Genomic DNA, 19,321 nt, shown 5'->3' with positions numbered 1-19,321 from the left:
TTCTTTTCTGCGTCTTTCTATGATGAATGAGATGTTTCCCTTGCCTTATCTAGATTTCACCATGCTTTACTGGGTTGCTTGTGAGAAATAGAGATTAGAGCTTTCATGTTAGTAGTCATATTGTCAGCGTTGTGTTTTACCTTTCGGTTTCATCCACGGGACACCTATTCTATCGACTTCTGCATTCCCTATGGTCAAATGATGAAATTTGTTGCTTACGCAGCTGGTTGCTCCAATGGACATTATTTGTTGATAATAGGATCGCATTTATGTTCGTTATTTATTCCTGGAAATTGATTTCGTTCTGCAAATAAGGTCATAGACTTTTCTGTCGCTGTTGGATTCGTGGTTGGAGTCTGACCATTTTAATTTTTTGGTACATCGATATGGGTACTTCCTTTTTTGACTCAGCAAGTCTGACCTTAGTTCAAAATAAAGGTGTACCTTGAAAAAGCCTTGGCTAAAGTTGAGATGCTTAAATTGTCTTCTACCTTTTAAGCTAAGCAGTATCAACAACGAAAATTTATATGATATATTTTCACTTGCCTAGACTTTAGCCGTCAAAAAAAGCTGGCTGCTTTAATTTTGGTTAGATAGTCGAGTGCGGAGGCTGGTATTTGTTGTACCTACAACAAGAAGAGGAGAATCAATTGCAGCAAGTGTTTTTGGGGCTTAAAGCGATGCTTGTTTCAAGAATTTGGAATTTTAATTTTGTTTTTTTGTTTCAATTTTAGCACAACTATAACTGCTACAACAACCCAGTAGAATATCACTAGTGGGGTTTGGGGAGGATAGATTGTACGCTCACTAGTGGAGTCTGGGGAGGATAGACTGTACGCAGACCTTTGCAGAAAAAGTTTATTTTGAACTCAACCACATCGAAAGAACAGTTTTCTCAAATTTAGGCACTCGGACTGTTGGTGTAAGTTGAAAAAAAAAAAGAGTATTTGAAGTTAAAGTTGTAAAAAGAGTATTTGGAAGAGCTCATCCGAGTTCTCAAAAAACAAAAGCTACTGATGAATGAAGTTGAATTTTATTTTTCCTTCCCGGTATTTGGTTGACATCCAATTTTTAAACATGTTGAATATTAGTTTGGTTAAAACTCCGTAAAATCATGGAAGCAAAGGCAAGGTTTGGGCCCACAATATTGGTCGAACTGCAAGTTTGTGAATTGTTAGAGGTCTTAGTTACATAGCTTTGTGATCTTAATAATTTGACGTAACAGATCACAAAAATTGCATCCGCAAGAACTAATTGAGCTAGCGACTAGATAATCATAATGAAGTGAGCAGTTGATTTGAGAGGTCGCCTGACATGAGGTTGGCTGATTAAGTCGATGTAGAATTACTGAACTCAGAAGTGGGAAGACTGTTATAGTCATCTCGTCAAGATTAATCTTTTCGGTGCTTGCAATACGAAGCTTCTGACATTTTATTTGCAAATAAAAAGAAAAAGTAAGGGCAAGACAGCTTCAATTTAAGTTGATTAACGAAATTTTTGAAGGCTGAAATGGTTATATGCTGAGACAGCAATCATGCAAGAATTTTCGCAAAATTTGAGAAGAAATTCGGTAAAATCGAACATGGGGAAGCTGCAAATCCAGATAAGCTTAGACATAAACAGTCAATAAGCCCTCTAACTTTGGTAGAACTTATCTTTGATTGGAATATCGATTGAAAAGATGTTAGGCCGCTTCCTCGTGTGCCTAAGAAGCCGAGGCAATCTCGATTGAAGTCAATTCAATATTTTTCTACTCAATCTTCTTTATAGAAATGACACTCGATCAAAGGGAATAGAGACCTCTGTAATCGATCGATGGGAACCTCGAAGCTGTCTTGGGTAGAAAAAAACTCATATTAAGCACTACATCAACTGGTACAAGGAGGCGCAATAGTGAAGATCAATCCATCACAATCTACAAAAAGCATTGTCTTGCATTGTCTTGGGATGCAACCCAAAAAGATAGAAAAATCGCCTCGCTCGAAGAGAACTCTTTTAGAACTTGGTACAAGTCAAGCCCCCTTGACTTGTCAACAATAGTCGGTTATGGAATAGCCTTTACTCGGATTTCTCGTCTTAAGGACTTTCTGGCAGGTAGGCTTTATAGCGGTGCCTTCCTGACAGCTAGGATATTTCATACATAGTTAAGCTTGCCTTTACTCAGAAACTCTGCCCCCTATTAGAGTAAGGCATGCTCTCTAACTTGGGATCATCAAAATGACCGAGATGGTGCAACAACAAAAAAAAACACGACATTACAGCAATTTTTTCTTGTCAGTGTACCGACCATTAGAACTGAATGTCTGGTTGGCAGGTAAAAGAATTGGACATCTTGTAAGATCATAGAGATTTTAATACTAAACAAATACAACATAAATATTAAGAAGTTGAGTATATTAAAATGTATATTGTGCGTTTATAGATGTTACTCGCTATATTTCATAGTCCAACTAATTGATCAAATCAATGGATGCACCAAAAAATGAATACATAAATGTAAAGTTGCTTTCCTAATTACAATATATAAATCGCATAGCTGCCTAACACTAGTTTAAGTGATCTCGTAACCTAATTTTAAGCTATATGCCATTGAGTAATTTCACAATACTAATTGGGCAATTACTTGATTGCTTTGCACGTATTAAATAGCTGCATGACCCTAAACATAATCTTACCAAAACTGACGTGCACTATTCACCAATTACATGCATACACAACATAACTGAATGGGAACCCAACGTCTATCACTGGGCGACAAAATATAGAACCACTACACTCAAAAAGAATAACAAATCATGAAAATCTTGAAATATGAAACGGGAAAAGAAGAAGAGCGAAACACACTATCGCAACATCATAGACTGGCCAATTGCAATTCCCCAAAAGGCAGAAGAAAAAAAAAATGTAGCATAAGTACTTCCCTAAACAACTTCTGCCTGTCCATCTCAAATCAGGTATCCTCAACTCTGGAATGAAAGACAAAGCTCGGGAATGTAGTCGTAATGTCCCTGTTTAAACGAGGAAGATTTTTGAGCCAATCGATGCCATGAACATAATATGGACAATATCACCATTTGAAAATATGATAATTAGTGGAGTAATTTCAAGATCCAATGTGCCACTCACTTGAGATATTGGAGAGTCATATTCTTCAAAAGTGAAGGATGTTGCAAGACCAAACTTCTCCATTCCTCCTTATCAATCTTTCCGTCATGTTTAGTATCGGCTTCTTCAAAAGTCTGACAAAGAAGATATGCATTAACTAAACAGTAGAATTCAAGAGAAACTTTACCACTGGATAAAAGAGGGGGCAGGGGGGAGAGAGTGACCTAGAAACATGACAACATCCAGATCCATTTGCATATATCTAATTCAGACATCGACAGAAATACCAGTCAAATAAATGAGCAATTCCCAAACACAGATATCCTTGATGATCCCAAACTACTTTTATGCACATGGAATTTGTTGGTACAGATCCAGTTCTACAAATTCACTATTAGTATCAGGTGTACTTGAAAAACTAAATCCAGATGGTTTCCAACCCTTCTTTTTTCTTATAAGAAAGTGATTAATAGATCTGGACCAAGAGGGTGCTAATATTTACAGAAAATATTTACATCCTTTTAGTGCACAAAAAATATTTACATCATGTTCATATCTGAATTGCTCCATGTGCAGAGCCTCAAGGCTTTGGCCTAGTGGTAAGAACGCCGCACATGATGTGTGGGTTAAGCGCATGTCACGGCTTTAGGCCCTGCCGCAAACAAAAGCCTTATATTTAAGTAGAGAAAGATAGAGGGACATGCCCATTATCCACCAAGTCTCAAATCGTATGCTGCTAGCCCTCGGAGATTTCTCTGTTATTGAAAAAATGTAGAGGAAAAGGACCTTGATTCACTTAGATCTTAAGGAACTCAGAAGAGCACCAAAAATATATAAATCATTTTTATATTTGAATTGCACCATGTGTAAAACTAACTTTCACAAGCACAAGACAAGCCTGTTTATATATCTCAAGGCACCTACTGTTTATGTCTCTCTATAATGACAAGGGGAAGTGTTCCAAATGTATCTAAGCTGCTTTTTTACTCTCTATCCGTGCCAAGTATTCACAGCATCCTCTTGTCACAAGTTGCACCCAAAGTACATTCAGGAACACAACCACATTTCCCAGGGATAATTCACGTGTACAAATAGGTGACTGGTGGACTGGACTTGTTTTGACAAGTTTTAACATGTGTCATGCATATTTTTTTTTGATGAAGTAAGGTGTTTCATTAAAAAAGCATCAAGAAGATGCATAGTTACATAGTTACAGGGGGCCTAGTTACAGAGGCAAAAACAAAAAAGAGAAGCTAGGCCCTATACAAAGTGTCAATCTAGGACAAGAGTACTAACAAAGTCCAAAAAAAGATCAGTACTAATTACAGGGGACAATTTTGTCCAGCAAAAAAGTTCAAGTAGGCATTTTGCCTTGAGAGAGTGATTTGAAGTTGAGATGCCATCAAAACATCTTCTATTTCTCTCTGTCCATAAACACCAAAAAATAGCTGCAGGGATCATCAACCAAATTTTCTTGATGGCCTTATCAACTTTCCACAAACTCCAACTAATGTGTGCATTCCTCATATTTTGAGGCATAACCCAGCTCAGACCAAAAATACTGTAGAACATATTCCATATACCAGTGGCAACTGGACAGTGCAGGAACAAATGACTGACAGTTTCCTGATTCCTCCTACAAAGGTAGCATCTGTTGACCAGCTGGAATCCTCTCCTGTTAAGGTTGTCTTGTGTTAGACAAGCTTCAATAATGCAATCCAATTGAAGCATATAACCTTAATAGGTAGTTTGGTCCTCCATATCAATTTCCATGGCCAGGCATCAATCACCTGATTTTGAGTGCAGTTTTGCTTGTAACACTCTTTGACTGTGAAGATACCCTTGCTACCCCAACACATAGTGTCTGAGAGATCTTCATCAATGTTGTAGCTTTCCACTCTTGCTAGCATTTCCATCAAACTTCCCATTTCCCAATCTTGGACAGACCTTCTCAGATGCACATCCCAGTTGTTGTTGCTCCTGTTCTGAGCAATTGAGGAGTTCTTGTCCATGGCAATTCGGAAAATGTTAGGATAATCATCCATGAGGGCTGTGTTATTTAGCCAAATGTCCTTCCAAAATCTGATGTGCTCTCCATTACCAGGTTTGAAGTGTATTTTCTGGAAAAAATCATTGTTCAATTTGCTAATAAACTTCCAGGGACCAACACCATAAGAGGCATTTGCAATTTTAGTGCTCCAGTTGTCTCTTTTCCCATGTTTTGCATCAATCACCTTCTTCTAGAGACTTGGCTCACCTGTACCATACCTCCATAGCCACTTCATCAGCATACTTTTGTTGTGGATTGCTAAATCTTTGACCCCCAGTCCTCCATTGCTTTTCGGCTGTATGACTTTATCCCATTTTATCAAATGGAATTTGTGAGAGCTGCTATTCCCTTCGCAAAGGAAATCTCTTCTGATTTTATCCAATTGCTTTAACACCTTTTTAGGGATAGGGAACAAAGACATATAGTAGGTAGGTATGCTGTCAAGTACACTGCTGATAAAAGTTAATCTACCTCCCATAGATAAATATTGCATTTGCCAAGTGGCCAACCTCTTTTCAAATTTTTCTACAACACCATTCCAAATTTCACAATTCTTGAATTTGGCCCCCAATGGGAGGCCCAGGTAGGTGGAAGGGAGTGCCCCAATGCTGCAACCCATAGTTCCTGCCAACTCTACTATGTTGTTCACATTGTTGACTGGACTGGATAGATAGTGCTTTTCAGCTTGTTGACATGTAATCCTGACAAGGCTTCAAAGAGTAGGAGGGTGAGATTCAGGTATAGGAGCTGTGCTTTTTCTGCCTCACAAAAAATCAGAGTATCATCAGCATACAGTAAATGAGATATAGTAATTGTATTCCCAGCATTGGTGCCAACTCTGAAGCCCTGAATCCACTGCATTTGTCTGGCCTTTTCCAACATCTTACTTAGACCTTCCATGGCTAATATGAACAAAAAGGGGAGAGTGGATCACCTTGTCTGATCCCTTTTTGAGGGGAGAAGAAACCCACAGGGGATCTGTTAATTAAAATTGAATATTTAACAGTAGAGATGCAATACCTTATCCATTTTATCCACTTTTCACCAAAGCCCATCTTCCTCAAGATAGATATTAGGTATGACCAATTCAATTTATCAAAAGCCTTCTCTATATCCAGCTTGCACATAACTCCAGGTTCTCCAGTTTTAATCCTCCAATCCAAAACCTCATTAGCTATGAGAGCTGCATCAGTTATCTGCCTTTGTTTGATGAAGGCATTTTGATAGCTAGAGATTAGCTTCCCAACAACCAACTTCATTCTCTCTGCTAGGACCTTGGCAACTATCTTGTAAACACTTCCAATAAGGCTAATTGGCCTGAAATCCCTGAGTTCAACAGCACCCTTCTTTTTAGGTACTAAAGCAATGAAAGATGCATTGCAAGACCTCACCATGTAGCAATGTTGGTGGAAGTAGTTGAGGGCCCCCATGACCTCTGCCTTAATGAAATCTCAAGATTTTTGAAAGAATGCCATGGTAAAACCATCTGGCCCCGGGGCCTTATCAGGAGCACATGATTGAATGGCACTAAGCACTTCATCTTCTTCAAACACTTTTTCTAGCAACTCCCTGTCTGCGTCTGTGAGTCTGGCTACTTCTTCAAAGCTGGCAGTAGGCCTCCATTCTTCACTTTCTTTGTAGAGATTCTGGTAGTAATTCAAGATCTCCTCATTGATCACTTCCTTGTCTTCTGTGATCTCATTATCAATTTTGAGCTTGTCAATTGAGTTGTATCTTCTGTGAGAGTTGGCCATTGTTTGGAAATATCTTGTATTCCTGTCCCCTTCTTTTAGCCATAGGCATCTTGATTTTTGTCTCCATGAAGTTTCTTCAGCTTTAGCAATTTCCATTAGCTCCAATTTCATATTAAGAAAATTTTGTTTTTCAAGCTGAGTAGGGGTTCTGTTCTCTGTCGGCTGTTCTAAAGTTGCAAGCTCCTCTAGAATTTTGCTTCTTCTTGTCTCTAGCTTTCCATAGACTTCCTTGTTCCATTTGGAGATGTCTTTCTTCAGGTTTCTCAGCTTCTGAACAAGTATAAAATCAGGGCTGCCACTAATCACATAACCTTGCCACCACTCCTTCACCATGTCAATAAACCCCTCTTGCTGGAGCCACATATTTTCAAACTTGAAGTGTGAAGGAGCTGAAGACCAGTCACCACTTTCTAGCATGAGAGGCTTGTGATCTGAAATAGGTCTTGGCATTGCCAACTGTTTGATACACTTAAAGCTCTCATTCCATTCTGTAGAGATAAGGAACCTATCAATTCTTGAGGCCTTTAAACTGTTTTCCCCCCTTGACCATGTGTATTGTGCCCCGTGTAAAGGAAGGTCGATTAGCTGAAGATCTGAGATTATTTTAGAGAAGTTTCTCATGGCTTTGGTTCTTCTGTTGCAATTGTATCTCTCAGCCTCAAATCTGCACACATTGAAATCCCCTCCTATAACCCATTGATCACTCCAGATACCCCTTATTGCTCCCAACTCTTGCCAGAAGTCATTCCTGTCTGTGTTGTTGTGTGGGCCGTAGACCCCTGTAAAACCCCACCTGAAATCCTCTTGCACACTCTCAAGGATGCATGTAATTAAAAAACAACCTTGGTGAGAGTCAACAGACCTCCACAACCTCTTGTCCCATAAGATAATAATACCTCCACTCTTGCCGTTTGCCCCCAACTCTACCCAGTCAGCCCACCTATTCCCCCATATCTGGAAAATCATACTTGATGGTATGCCAGCCATTTTGGCTTCTTGTAGACACAAGATATCAGCTTTCCATCTTCTGACTAGTGAAGCTAGAGTGCTTCTTTTATTCTTATCATTTAGCCCCTGAATGTTCCAACTGAGGATTTTGACCTTCATCTGGACAGTATCTTGCAATGCCGGCCCCTATCACTTTTCTTCCTCCCATCATAGTTGATGCCGCAAATTAGGTTCTGAACTTCAGATTCCCCTTTCTTTCTCCCCTTTCCTTTCTTACTGGAAGTAGAAGGAGATCCCCTTTTTTGCAATTGAACCTGTCTCTTCTGGTCCATTCTTAGGATTAAGTCTAGAATTTCATGTTCAAAGCCGGCTATATTGATCCCAAAAGCCTTGCATGCCTTTCCCATAACTAGTTTTGTCCATTTAGAAGTCTCTATTGTTGTGGGTTGCTGTATTACTTGGTGAATTTCTTGCAGCTCTAATGCCTCACCGTCATGCCAAGAGAGGGGAAGAGATTCACTGTGAGAATCAGTGTCAGAACATATTAGAGCAATAGAAGCATATTCTGACCAATTCAACCTGTGTGAAAGACCTCTGAGATTGTTGATGAAAGTGTCAGCTTCGTCATCGGCTTCATCATCGGCTTCTGAGAGGGGGATAGCTGTTGAATCCTGCGTAGTTGATTCTGTAATGACTGGGTTGACATGGGTCTGCTGAAGATCAACAGATGGGAGAGGCATATCGTTACTGTGAAGAAGACGAGGGTCTGGTAAAATTCTGATGGCACGCCAAGACTGGGAGCTAATGGGTTTATTTGTCTTTGACTTAGAGTGGGCCTTCTTGTGTGGGCCTTTTGAGTAAAAGTTTATATTTTGGCCCAACTTCCCTGGTACTCTACTAATGTCTGAGCTACTGGCTTCATTGGGCCTAATTATAAAATTCCCTTGCTTGGCCCGAGAATTTATGTGACTGGGTAGAGGGCCCGATGTTTTTGAATTAAAGTGCCCTATGTCCAGTTGTCTGTCTACTGCAGCTTTTGAATTAAAGTGCCCTTCCACGTGCTGCGATTTGACCTGACTCTCGACACCATTCCCCAAATTCGCCGCTGCTTTGATTGATGAAATCCCTAGCCCTTCTTCTCCGGCCTTTCGGACTGGTTTTGGTGTTGCAGCCACATCCTTCAAAATTGAGATTTCAAATCTCCAACAGTCCACTTCTAGCTCTATCTTATCTGGGCATTTAGCACTACTGTTGCTAACACAAATTCTTGCCCAAAGATAGTGGCTCCGATGCTTCGTGTCCTCATCAATACCTATGAAACCACCGCAAAGATCTCCAATGGTTCTGAATGTACCGAGTTTCCATGCGTGGACGGGGATTCCAAAAGCTTTAATCCATTTCTGGTCAGATTTTTGGCAAGCAATTTCAGTGCCAGCCACCGCCGACCACCACTGTAAAGAGAGACGACGTCCATTCCAGAACCAATCCCCTGCATGGACTCTCACAGCTTCTTGCCTTGAAGGAAGTTCGAACAGGAACTAATTATGAGACATCGGAGTCACTCTCATACCAGCACATATCCTCCATCTATTCACAAACCATTTCTGGATAACTTCTTGAACGGATCATTGAAGGTACCCACCAAGCATCTAGCAAGAAAATGATGACTCTCACCACCCGAGTCGACTGTAGTAGCATTGTCCGCCTCCCTCATTGTAGCCTTTGTTAACACCGGCCACTGAGCAATCTTAGCCATGTCAACATATGACTTTGTCTGGTGAGTATAAGTTGGCCTATATCTGTTTGTGGACTGCTTCCCCAGAAAGTGGATGATTTTATCGGCTATATCTCCCCAACCCATGTTGAAAACAGCTTCAGGGATGATTACAGATTTCTTTTTGTCCCCCAACCACGTTTCAATGCGAATGAATCGCCCACAGTAGTTGAAATTAACAAAAACTCTGTAATAGTATGCTTGTGATTTCCACCCCCATCGTCTGTAATAATTCCTGCCCTTTTAGATGCTCGCTTGAGTGCTTCGCATACCCGCCGGAGGTTCTCCTCATCTATTCTGATTTTGCATGAAAATCTTTTGCCCCTTTCGATCCAATCGAACCACCCCTCGCCTGAGTTGATAAGCTCAAAAGATTTAACGCCTGAAATAAAAAAGATCTTGTCCTCCATGAAGAAAAGAAAGAGAAAGAAGTTTTTTTTTTGGCAACTGACTGAAAAGTGATTGAAACTGGCCGGAAAAATGCTTCCCGTCGCCGGAAAAAAGAAAAGTGGTCGGAATCTAAAACATCATGGATGGGTGGGGTCGGAATAAGGGGACGAAGAGGCTGTCTAAAAGAAAAGAGTTGAAATCTGGCACGGAATTGGCTCACGCGCCGGCGCGTGGTGGAGGGCTCGCCGGAGATTGGCAGCGCGTGGCGGCGCGTGTGCGGGTCTTTTCCGGAGCTGTTTTCAGGGATAGGCTCGCGTCACTGGTGGCTCTCCAATGGTGTTTGTAGAAACTCAGGATTCTGGGTTCTCAGGCTCCTCGGGGAGTGTGCCTGAGAGCATCAGTCCATTACAAATTTAGGTAACAATTGTCATGCATATTTATTCACCTTCCATAGAAAACTATGTTTTACATCAATAATCTTTCAGTCAAGTTCGTGACTCCTCCATTTCCAGCAATTGTGCTCTTCTTCTTTCCCATTCAAAAAATTCTCCTAGAGTTTAGCGTCCGCTCATTCATTTGTCTGCAATTGTCTCTTGATTCAGTACAGTGCTGTGCAAATCAGGAAAAGTTTGCTTCAGATGAATTTGATCTATCGATGGGTCTATTCACCGTTTTCCCTCCATCCTAATTCCTAACAATCATTTATCCAGTTTTAAAGACTTCCTCTCGGTTACTGCTTCTATACCTCTGGAATGACATTCCACGAGACCTTGTTATTAGCTCGATTGTGTTTTTCCATTCTGTTTTTGGTATAACTAGTTTCTCGGCACGTGCGTTGCACGTGTATGCCGAGTCATGTAATATATAATTTCGTAAACAATATCAGTATTATTAAGATAAATATTTGATTAAATAATTAATGTATAAGAATAAACTATATATCGTCTGAACATACGTAGATAAATAATTAAAAGTTAATTAGACACATGTGATTTTCTAACTTATTTTAATTTTAGGAAATATAGGCTACACTAAATGTTGCATCACAAATTCACAATACATGAAAGTGTTTGCCATCAACTTAGGTGGACATACCTTATGTATCAACCATTTTGAAACTGATGGTCTCCAAAAGAGTAATAGGCGTTTACTTTTTAAAACCCAGGCCACACTCTAAAGTAGTTGTATATAAATGAATGTCTAAAGGCAATTAATAATGAGGAGAAACATCTCTAAATGAAGGCACGAATCTTAAATATGATACCTAATCATAATTCGTATATATTATGAGATCATGACCATAAATTCTTATATGAATTTCGTTAAATCACAGAGAATAGATAATATAAGAATGAGTAAAGACATTAAAAACAAAAGCAGATTTTTTGTCACTTACTTCCTGAACCATCTTCTAATTTGGGACGATTAGAATCCCATTAACATAGCTAGGGCATTATGTTGTTTGCCAACTTACTCTTAAATTCTTTCAGATTGTAACTCACTGATTAACCAATAAAATTTACCATTGATATGTACTCTGTTTAATTTTAATCTTTCATTCAAGAACATTACAAATTTCCCTGACCAGTTGTATAATTCGCTTCCCTCATAGTATTTTTTTTTCTTAGTTCAAAAATTACAACTGCATCAAACACATAATTCTCAGCCTTCATCCACGTACCAAACTAATCTCTCTTAAGATTACTATTGTGCACATCCTCTTGCCGCACAAAATATTCTTTTGGCATTATGCCGGAACACACAACAGTACTAACAAATATAGGATAATTTTCATAGCACAGTTCCACCCCTCTCTCTTCCGTTCCCATCGTCAAGTTTCCACGGGGCAACGGCTTTCTAATGTTCATTACAATTAACGACCTTAAAAAATGTAAGTACTTACCATCTTTGCTACCATTTTAAGGAATTGAAACATTAGATATCCCTCCTAAAGCATGTCCTATTTTGTTTCCAACCTCATAGAGATCCATTGAAGCGGTATATTCCGAACTTGGAGCCATATCTCATTTATATTAAATATTGCAAAATTACTTTCAAGAGCCGACTTCGAGTTAGTTTAACAAGCAAGTTTAATTCCATGGTCACAGGCTTCAACTTCTCATGTGAATCTACCAATTAATTAGTGAACACACCCTATCCAAAAAGTAGACGCAACGGTTATAGCGCGAAAACGTTTCATGGTTCTCTTTTGGACGCTTCCAAACAGAGATGCTTTCTTCAAAGCCGAAAGCTGTCACTGCTTCGTTATTAAGGTCTTCAAAACACGCGTTGAAGGGATTGTATCTTCCTTCTTTTTTTCACTAATGAGTAAATATATAATTTGACTTTTATGTTAGGTAAAGTTTGATGATGAAGTTTGGACTTTGTGGAAAGATGTCAAAGGAGTGTGTTTATTTAACATAGGATTAATGAACAAATGAAAAGGAAAAAAACAAAGAAGGGAATGCACTGTTTGGTGAATGTTTGCTTGGACTCTTCATAACGTTTGGTGATTGTTGTCTTGGGACTCTTCGAAGGCTTTTAGTCATTTATTTTTATTATAGTAAATAGGTTTTTAAGATAAGAGGGGTATAAAAGTAATTTAACTTTTCAAGTTAGGGTTTCATGCTTTTAATATAATATAGATTACTCCTCCATATTACTTCTTTTTCAGTGTTAAATCAACATAGCCATTTTACGAGAAGCCTAATGCTATGCAGCTTCAAATTTTTATCCCCCGAACAGCCCCATCTTTAAGGCAACATTACTTTGAGGCATTTTGCTAGGTATAATCAGTGCCTTTCTGAGTTGCCCTCATCTTTTCTTAATTTGTCTAGTTGCTTTACCATATTTGCAGAGATTGGGTGTAAAGACATGCGAGGATCGCATCAAGCACACTATCAATAAGAGCTAGTCTACTGCCTGTTGATAAGTATCGCTTTTTATAGGCGACCAGCCTCTTTTCACATTTCTATACCATATTCTGCCAGAGTACTGATTTTCTGTGTTTTGCCCTCAGGGCCTCCCAGATATGCAATAGAAAACTCTTCCAAGTTTTCTACTGCATAAACTCTTCCACTTGGGACCTTAAAATTTTCTGCCAAAGAGTGTATGTTACTCCATATTCATTTCATTAACTGGAAAAAGACAAATTTTTACTAGATTAACATGCAGTGGATACTGCCTCAAAGGGTTAGTAGAACATATCTATGAAGTCTTTATGTATATCGGCTGAGACAGCTCTGTTTAATCTTCCACTTCCAATAACAAAAAAAAAAGGTTTTTAAGCTAGAGAATCGGACAGATGAGATACTAATTTCCATCCACTTTATTCATTTTCTCACAAATCTCATAGTTTCAAACAGCAAGCAAAAATGACAGATTTAAATATTCAAATCTGGTTCACATAGTGTTCTTGCCTCCTTGTCTTTATCTAGTGTTCGAGCTTTAATTTGCAACCAAAAAAGCATCCATGATCTTTCTTCATCGTACAAAAGCATTTTCATTATCAATTACTGCTTCTAATCTCGCATTGAACACATTTGTAATGATCTTATGTACAATTACTAAGGGACTTGGGTCTGAAGTTTCTTAGTCGTATAGCTAAGTTCTTCTTAGAGATCAAAGTTATGATTATGAATGTCGCATTACGACTAGAACAGTAAAAATCCTACCATTCCTCTACAAGCCTCTGCACATATCCACATGTTCTCAAACTTGAAATATGACTTGCACTTAATCCAGTCTCTACATTCCAATGAGATGGAGCATTGTTCAGATAGCACCCTCTTAGCACACTTTGCTTGATGTTTTTGTAGGTTCATCTGATATATTTGAGAACGAGGATCTATAAACTATCGATGTTCTACCACCATTTGTTCCTTTAAACCATGTCTAATTACCTCCCATAAAAGTAGGTCTACCAGCATAATTATAAAACAAGAGTATCCCTCATTGATAACATTAGGCTTAACTGTTTTGGTTTTTCTAGGGTAAACCTGGTGAAATTGGGACACCCACCAATCACCCACGGCCATTCCCCAAGAACTGTAACTACTGCCCGTGCCTTTGACTTCTTTTTTCTGGTCCACAAATACAGATAACATCAAATGCCTCTCTGGCTTGTAATAAAGCTTTCATCTCCATGTTGCAACAGCAAATGATAGAGTTTGACTTACATTACCATGTAATCTATTATTTGCATTTGAGTTATCGTGTAAGGCTGCAGAGTGGAGGAGATGTATTGAAAAATGCTGTAACTTAAAGATTTTTAAAGACAAGGTAGACCTCTCTCTAGTATCACGCATCTTAAGAAATACCTTATGAGCCAAGGAGATGTTCCATCATTTACCGAGGCATAGAAGTAGTGTAATTGTTGTATAAATCCAAACTAGAAGTTAATAAATTGCCCCTAAGAATGTATAATTATGAGACATAAAAGCTTCAAGCAACTATACCAGAACTCTTATATCAGTTATCCATCAACTAATTGTCCAAACCATAAAAAATAATTAGCTCTTAAGAAATACCTTGCCATATTATGTCAGACACTAGGAATAGGGGTGCCTCAATAAAATCGGTGGCCTAAAACCAAATTTTAATGAAAGATCCTAAACTTTAAATTATAAAAACATCATATATTTTATTTGAAGTCTGATTGTTTTATTTTTGAACAATCTATATCTAACTCAAATAATTCGATCAATATTAGTAATAAGCTCATTTATTGTTTCATGAACTTTGAACTTAGCTTAAGATTTCTCCAATCTTTACTATCTTCACTAGCTTGTTTACTATTACTCAGGGTTGACTGAAGCTAATAAAGCATGTGCTTTAGGCCCCAAAATTTTGGGGGCCCCAATAATAAACTTATATTAAATTTGCTTTTAGTAACATATTGAGTATTTCAAAGCAGTACAATTTATTATAAAGGAAAGATAAGCTTTGGTATCGTGATTGATATGACCGTTTGGGTAAATATTGGGGAATAACCGAATAAGAATCACTCCTCTACATCCTTTACATGTGAATGTAAGCAACTTTTTGGGTTATTTACATTCTGACATGTGAAATCATCGCTGATGTATCTACATTATTCTTCTCTATTTTACCTTCTTCATTTGTAAAAGAAACATGCAATACACTTTTAAACTCATTTTCTTGGTTTCTCCTAGAGTCCAACTCTTTTTTTATTTTTATTTTTATTAATTATCTTTCTCATTAAAGTTCTTCTGCATATTTGTTTTGCTTCCGCTACCGCTACCGCTACCGCAACGCTATAAACTCTTCCGCTCTTGTATTTGACAAAACAATAGTACTATAGTTTTGACAGCATAATATAGCTTATTGAAGACTTGGACTCTCGAAAAAACTAAGAAGAGAGTATAAAAGTGTAGTACATGTTTTTTTAAGAGAAAGATTAAGAAAAAAGGAGTCCCGGTCTCTTGGCGAAACCAAGAAAGGGATTTAAAAGTGTATTACACATTTTCTTATGATAAATGTAAAAAGAGAAAAATAATGTAGGTAACCTACTAATGTTGTCGTCACTTGTCAGAATGTAAATAACCCAAAAAGTTGTTTCAATCACACGTAAGAATTTAGGGGAGTGATTATCATTTTTCAATGTTTGCTCAAATAGTCACATCAATCACAAATCACAAAGCCAAAAGCTACCTTTCCTCTTTTTAATAAAGAAATTATACTTTTCTACTTTGAAATACTCAATATCTTATAAAAGAAAATCTAACCTATGACTTATAAGTCTATTGAGGACCCAAAATTTTGGGGGCTAACGCACATGTTTCATTGGCTTCAGCCTTTGGTCGGTTCTAACTAGGAATTCGGGTGCTTCTATTCCACGTAGGCCCATGATCGAAACATCATCCTTAAAGAAACATTAGGGGATTGGTAGGTGCTTCTTTTACCTGTAGGTCTAAGTAACCAAGAATCATCCTTGAAAATGACAAAATTCAAATGGACTAACCTATAACAAATAGATAGCAAAGGAGACAACAAAAAAGCAAAAGCACTATTGAATTCGTGTACATGTTAACATGAGAATCTCTCCTCCAAATAAAAGATAGACCATTAAAAGTATATAAATTTAGTTGAAGAAGCACCTTATCAATTATGCTCTCAATGACATCATCTGATAGGTTCATACCAGACTCAGCAAGGGTAGCAACCACCATTTGCTTCACCTGCACAGGAACCATACTTTACTTATGTCAGGCACTTTAGAGGAATGCAATTAAAAGTACAAAAAAGATTTCCAAGAATGCTTTGTTACACTAAGGCACTAACTAGAGCAACTGAACTAAAAACTGGACATTTAGAAAGTAGAACAATATAGGAACGTTCAGTACTTCATTACTTCACCTTATGAAAGATAGACTTACCTCTTGCCTCTCAATGAAGCCTTGTTGCTTGAGATCGTATAGCTGAAAAGAAACTACAGTAGCAATACCATTAGAAGCAGGATTATTACGAATTGAAACTATTTTTATTACGTAAGCATGTCACATACACTCAATCTTATCATCAATAGGAGCATTTGGATGGAAAACAGAGAGGGCACGAGCAAATTCCTCAAAACCCAAGATTCCATTGTGCTTTGTGTCAAATAAATCAAAGACCTGCAATCAGATGAGTCGAAGCAGGAAGAAATAAAATGATAGGTTGTAATTATCATTCAACTTCCGAAACTAACAAGCTAATAATTTTTCAACAATTAAAGTGATATTTAATATATTTGAAAAACCTCCTTGTAAAAAGTCAACCTGTCAAAAACAACTATAACTGCAACTTCAAATGTGTAGGTTAGTGACGAAAAAAAAAAAATTTGCTCTATCAAAATTTGTAATCCCCAATTCAAAATGAAAAGACTTTTTCTGATAAGTCAAAATGAAAACATTAATGTAGCTTGCAATAAGAACGCACCCTGTCGGCAAACAAGCTTTCCTTTTTGATCGTCTTGAATAGTGCCAATTGAAATTCTTCCTGCAATTTAGTAATAACTTTAAAATCCAAAGACCCTTGCTGGAATCAAGACTGATTATTCATGCATAATACCCCAAAAAGAGTTATGCTGCTAGAACACCTATATCTCAAACACACCAGTGCGAATATCCAATGGTATAATCTTAAAGGATGAAACACAAAACCTTGTTGATCAGCCCATCATCAACCACTGCGCTGCTGATCTTCTTAAATAGCTCATAAAGAGCTTCAATCTCACTGACGCTAACTGCAGCAAGAATAAGAGTGTACAGGTTGAAACCATATTTCTTCTAGTACAAAAGTCAATACGATAAAAAAACCAATAGATTAGGATGCGCATATCTCAACTCTGTATATTCCAAATCCTTGTCCCAAAACTTAAAAGAATTTAACAGATATGACATAGGAAACTACAAAACAAATTTTGAAATAAAGAAAGTTTGTACCTTTTTTAGTACACAATTTTCAAGATGCAAATACAGACTACATATGACGCAATCATAAAGACACTTGTAACCAGATAAAAATTGTTTTTGGTTCATCTTTCTTTTTATGTTCTAATTGCAAAACTAAGATGTTAACAAAGCTTTCATATAGCATACAAACTGTTTCTCGTGCTAGGATCTCCGGATCTTCAAAGCCCGTTGATTGCCTATCCAGATCACAACATTTCGACAGAGAAGCACCTAAATGCTTGATACCGTCTAGGCACTGCAACATGGTATGATCCCTACTTCAATATGCTCCATATCTGGTCAACCCAAAAAAATCAGAGCTGGGAAGGGTACGAGACCATCTTGACTGGTCATTTGTGCCAGGAGGAAATTATAGAATATGAACAAACAAACAAATTGAACTAACCCTTTGACCATTCTCTGTTATCGTCCTATCTGAATGTAAAATGTTGCGAGTTTCTGAAAATGATCAATTTGGAGCTATATATCTGACAAGAAATACAAGTCAATATAAACTTAATTCTATCAATAACCCCTCAAACAAACAAATAAAAAAGAAGAAAAAAAAAGAATACAGACCAAGAGCTTTGAGCTCTCTAAATCCCCTTAACATCCAATTTAAATTTCTGCTAATATCATCACCAAATAAGGGTTTGAGCCTAAGTTAAATTTGGCTTAGACTCTTCACTCTAGCCATCCTGTTAAATTGATATCTCTATATGCGAGTAAGAGCAGAAATGACAATTGAATTTCCTTAAAGCCCAATGTAGATTCCAGAATCATACATGATCAAACAGATTTTAGATTACAGCATGCTGGAACTTTACTAGGTACTAATTGTGTAAATGTAGAGAATTAACAATACCCAACCCTAAAGAAAAGACAAAGGAAAAAAAGAAATTTGACTAGGACAAATCTCATACCAATTTGTCAACCAATTCTCTCTTAGGATTAAAGGGGAGAATTTCTAACTTTTGGGGTTAAATTAGTACAGTTACAGCTTGCAATTGTTAAATTTGTATAGATTAGAAAGGATGGGAGCTCAAGTGAAATTCCTGGACATCACATCTCTAGCATTTTCGGAATTACAATTACTTAAAAATCACGTTGCAACCGCATTTTCCTAAAATAAGCGTTCAATAAACTCGATGGAGTTCAACAAGATATTTATACTGGAAACCTCTTCGACGACAAGAAATTAACCAAATCACAAAACACAGATATTAAGAAATAATCGGAGCATTGATTCGATAGGATGATAATAGGGAACAGATCTAACAAAGGAAGAGAAGTCAGGGCATCAGGATTCGAATAAATAAAAATCGCGAATTGCAGAAATGACAAGGAGAAAAAGGATTTACCTTAAGAGAGAAGAGCGCAGAGATTCAGATCAATAAGACAAACAAGGAGAAGCGACTATATAAGATGAATCTGACGGTGACCGATGTTAATATGGGCCACTCCTCTTTGCCCAGTCGTCAATTTTTTTCTTGACACCGATTCTCTCCTTTTCTTTGCTTTTGTTTCTTTTTTACTCTTTGGCCATTTCTTCATGCCTAATAAACATACTCCATGTTAGCACTCCCTCTATATTTATTTTTATTTTTATTTTTATTTTTGGTAAGAGAATGACAAAACTTGTTCCATATTTTGATCTAAAACAATCCTTTAAAGTAGAGTTAATACCTAAATCCCCTAAATTATTACATTTTTGTCAGTTTTCTATTTAAACTGTTCGATGTCCCTAAGATCTCCCGAACTATATTGCCCTTCATATTAAAACCTCCCGTTCACATTCTTAGAGGTGCGTCTAGTAAACGCTCCTAATCATCTGAAAAACGTGTCA

At 37.6% G+C, this 19,321-nt stretch overlaps 1 protein-coding gene across 1 annotated transcript; it reads right to left on the bottom strand.

Annotated features, from left to right (window-relative positions):
• On the bottom strand, window positions 2,612-19,021 carry LOC109226726 (calcineurin B-like protein 3). Its single transcript, XM_019391570.1, has 10 exons — window positions 18,837-19,021; window positions 17,882-17,963; window positions 17,623-17,771; window positions 17,185-17,267; window positions 16,961-17,020; window positions 16,548-16,656; window positions 16,420-16,472; window positions 16,141-16,221; window positions 3,127-3,239; window positions 2,612-3,008 (listed from the first exon to the last, which is right to left on the bottom strand). Exons 3-10 carry the CDS (start codon window positions 17,738-17,740, stop codon window positions 2,951-2,953), a joined length of 675 nt encoding a protein of 224 aa, XP_019247115.1. The 5' UTR covers window positions 17,741-17,771; window positions 17,882-17,963; window positions 18,837-19,021; the 3' UTR covers window positions 2,612-2,950.

This window comes from Nicotiana attenuata, chromosome 6, assembly GCF_001879085.1.
Source record: "Nicotiana attenuata strain UT chromosome 6, NIATTr2, whole genome shotgun sequence".
Taxonomy (NCBI): Eukaryota; Viridiplantae; Streptophyta; class Magnoliopsida; order Solanales; family Solanaceae; genus Nicotiana; species Nicotiana attenuata.
The sequence above is the reverse complement of the archived record's forward strand: the minus strand, read 5'-3'. Positions and strand labels throughout refer to the sequence as shown.

What these genes read in the sequence shown, in the direction of transcription:
- LOC109226726 (XM_019391570.1), bottom strand. Translation starts at nt 17,740, where the DNA reads ATGTTGCAGTGCCTAGACGGTATCAAGCATTTAGGTGCTTCTCTGTCG. An exon ending in TATTGATGATAAGATTGAGT is followed by an intron (nt 16,473 to 16,547) that starts GTATGTGACATG and finishes TTGCTACTGTAG; the next exon opens with TTTCTTTTCAGCTATACGAT. An exon ending in ATGACTCTCCAATATCTCAA is followed by an intron (nt 3,009 to 3,126) that starts GTGAGTGGCACA and finishes TCGTTTAAACAG; the next exon opens with GGACATTACGACTACATTCC.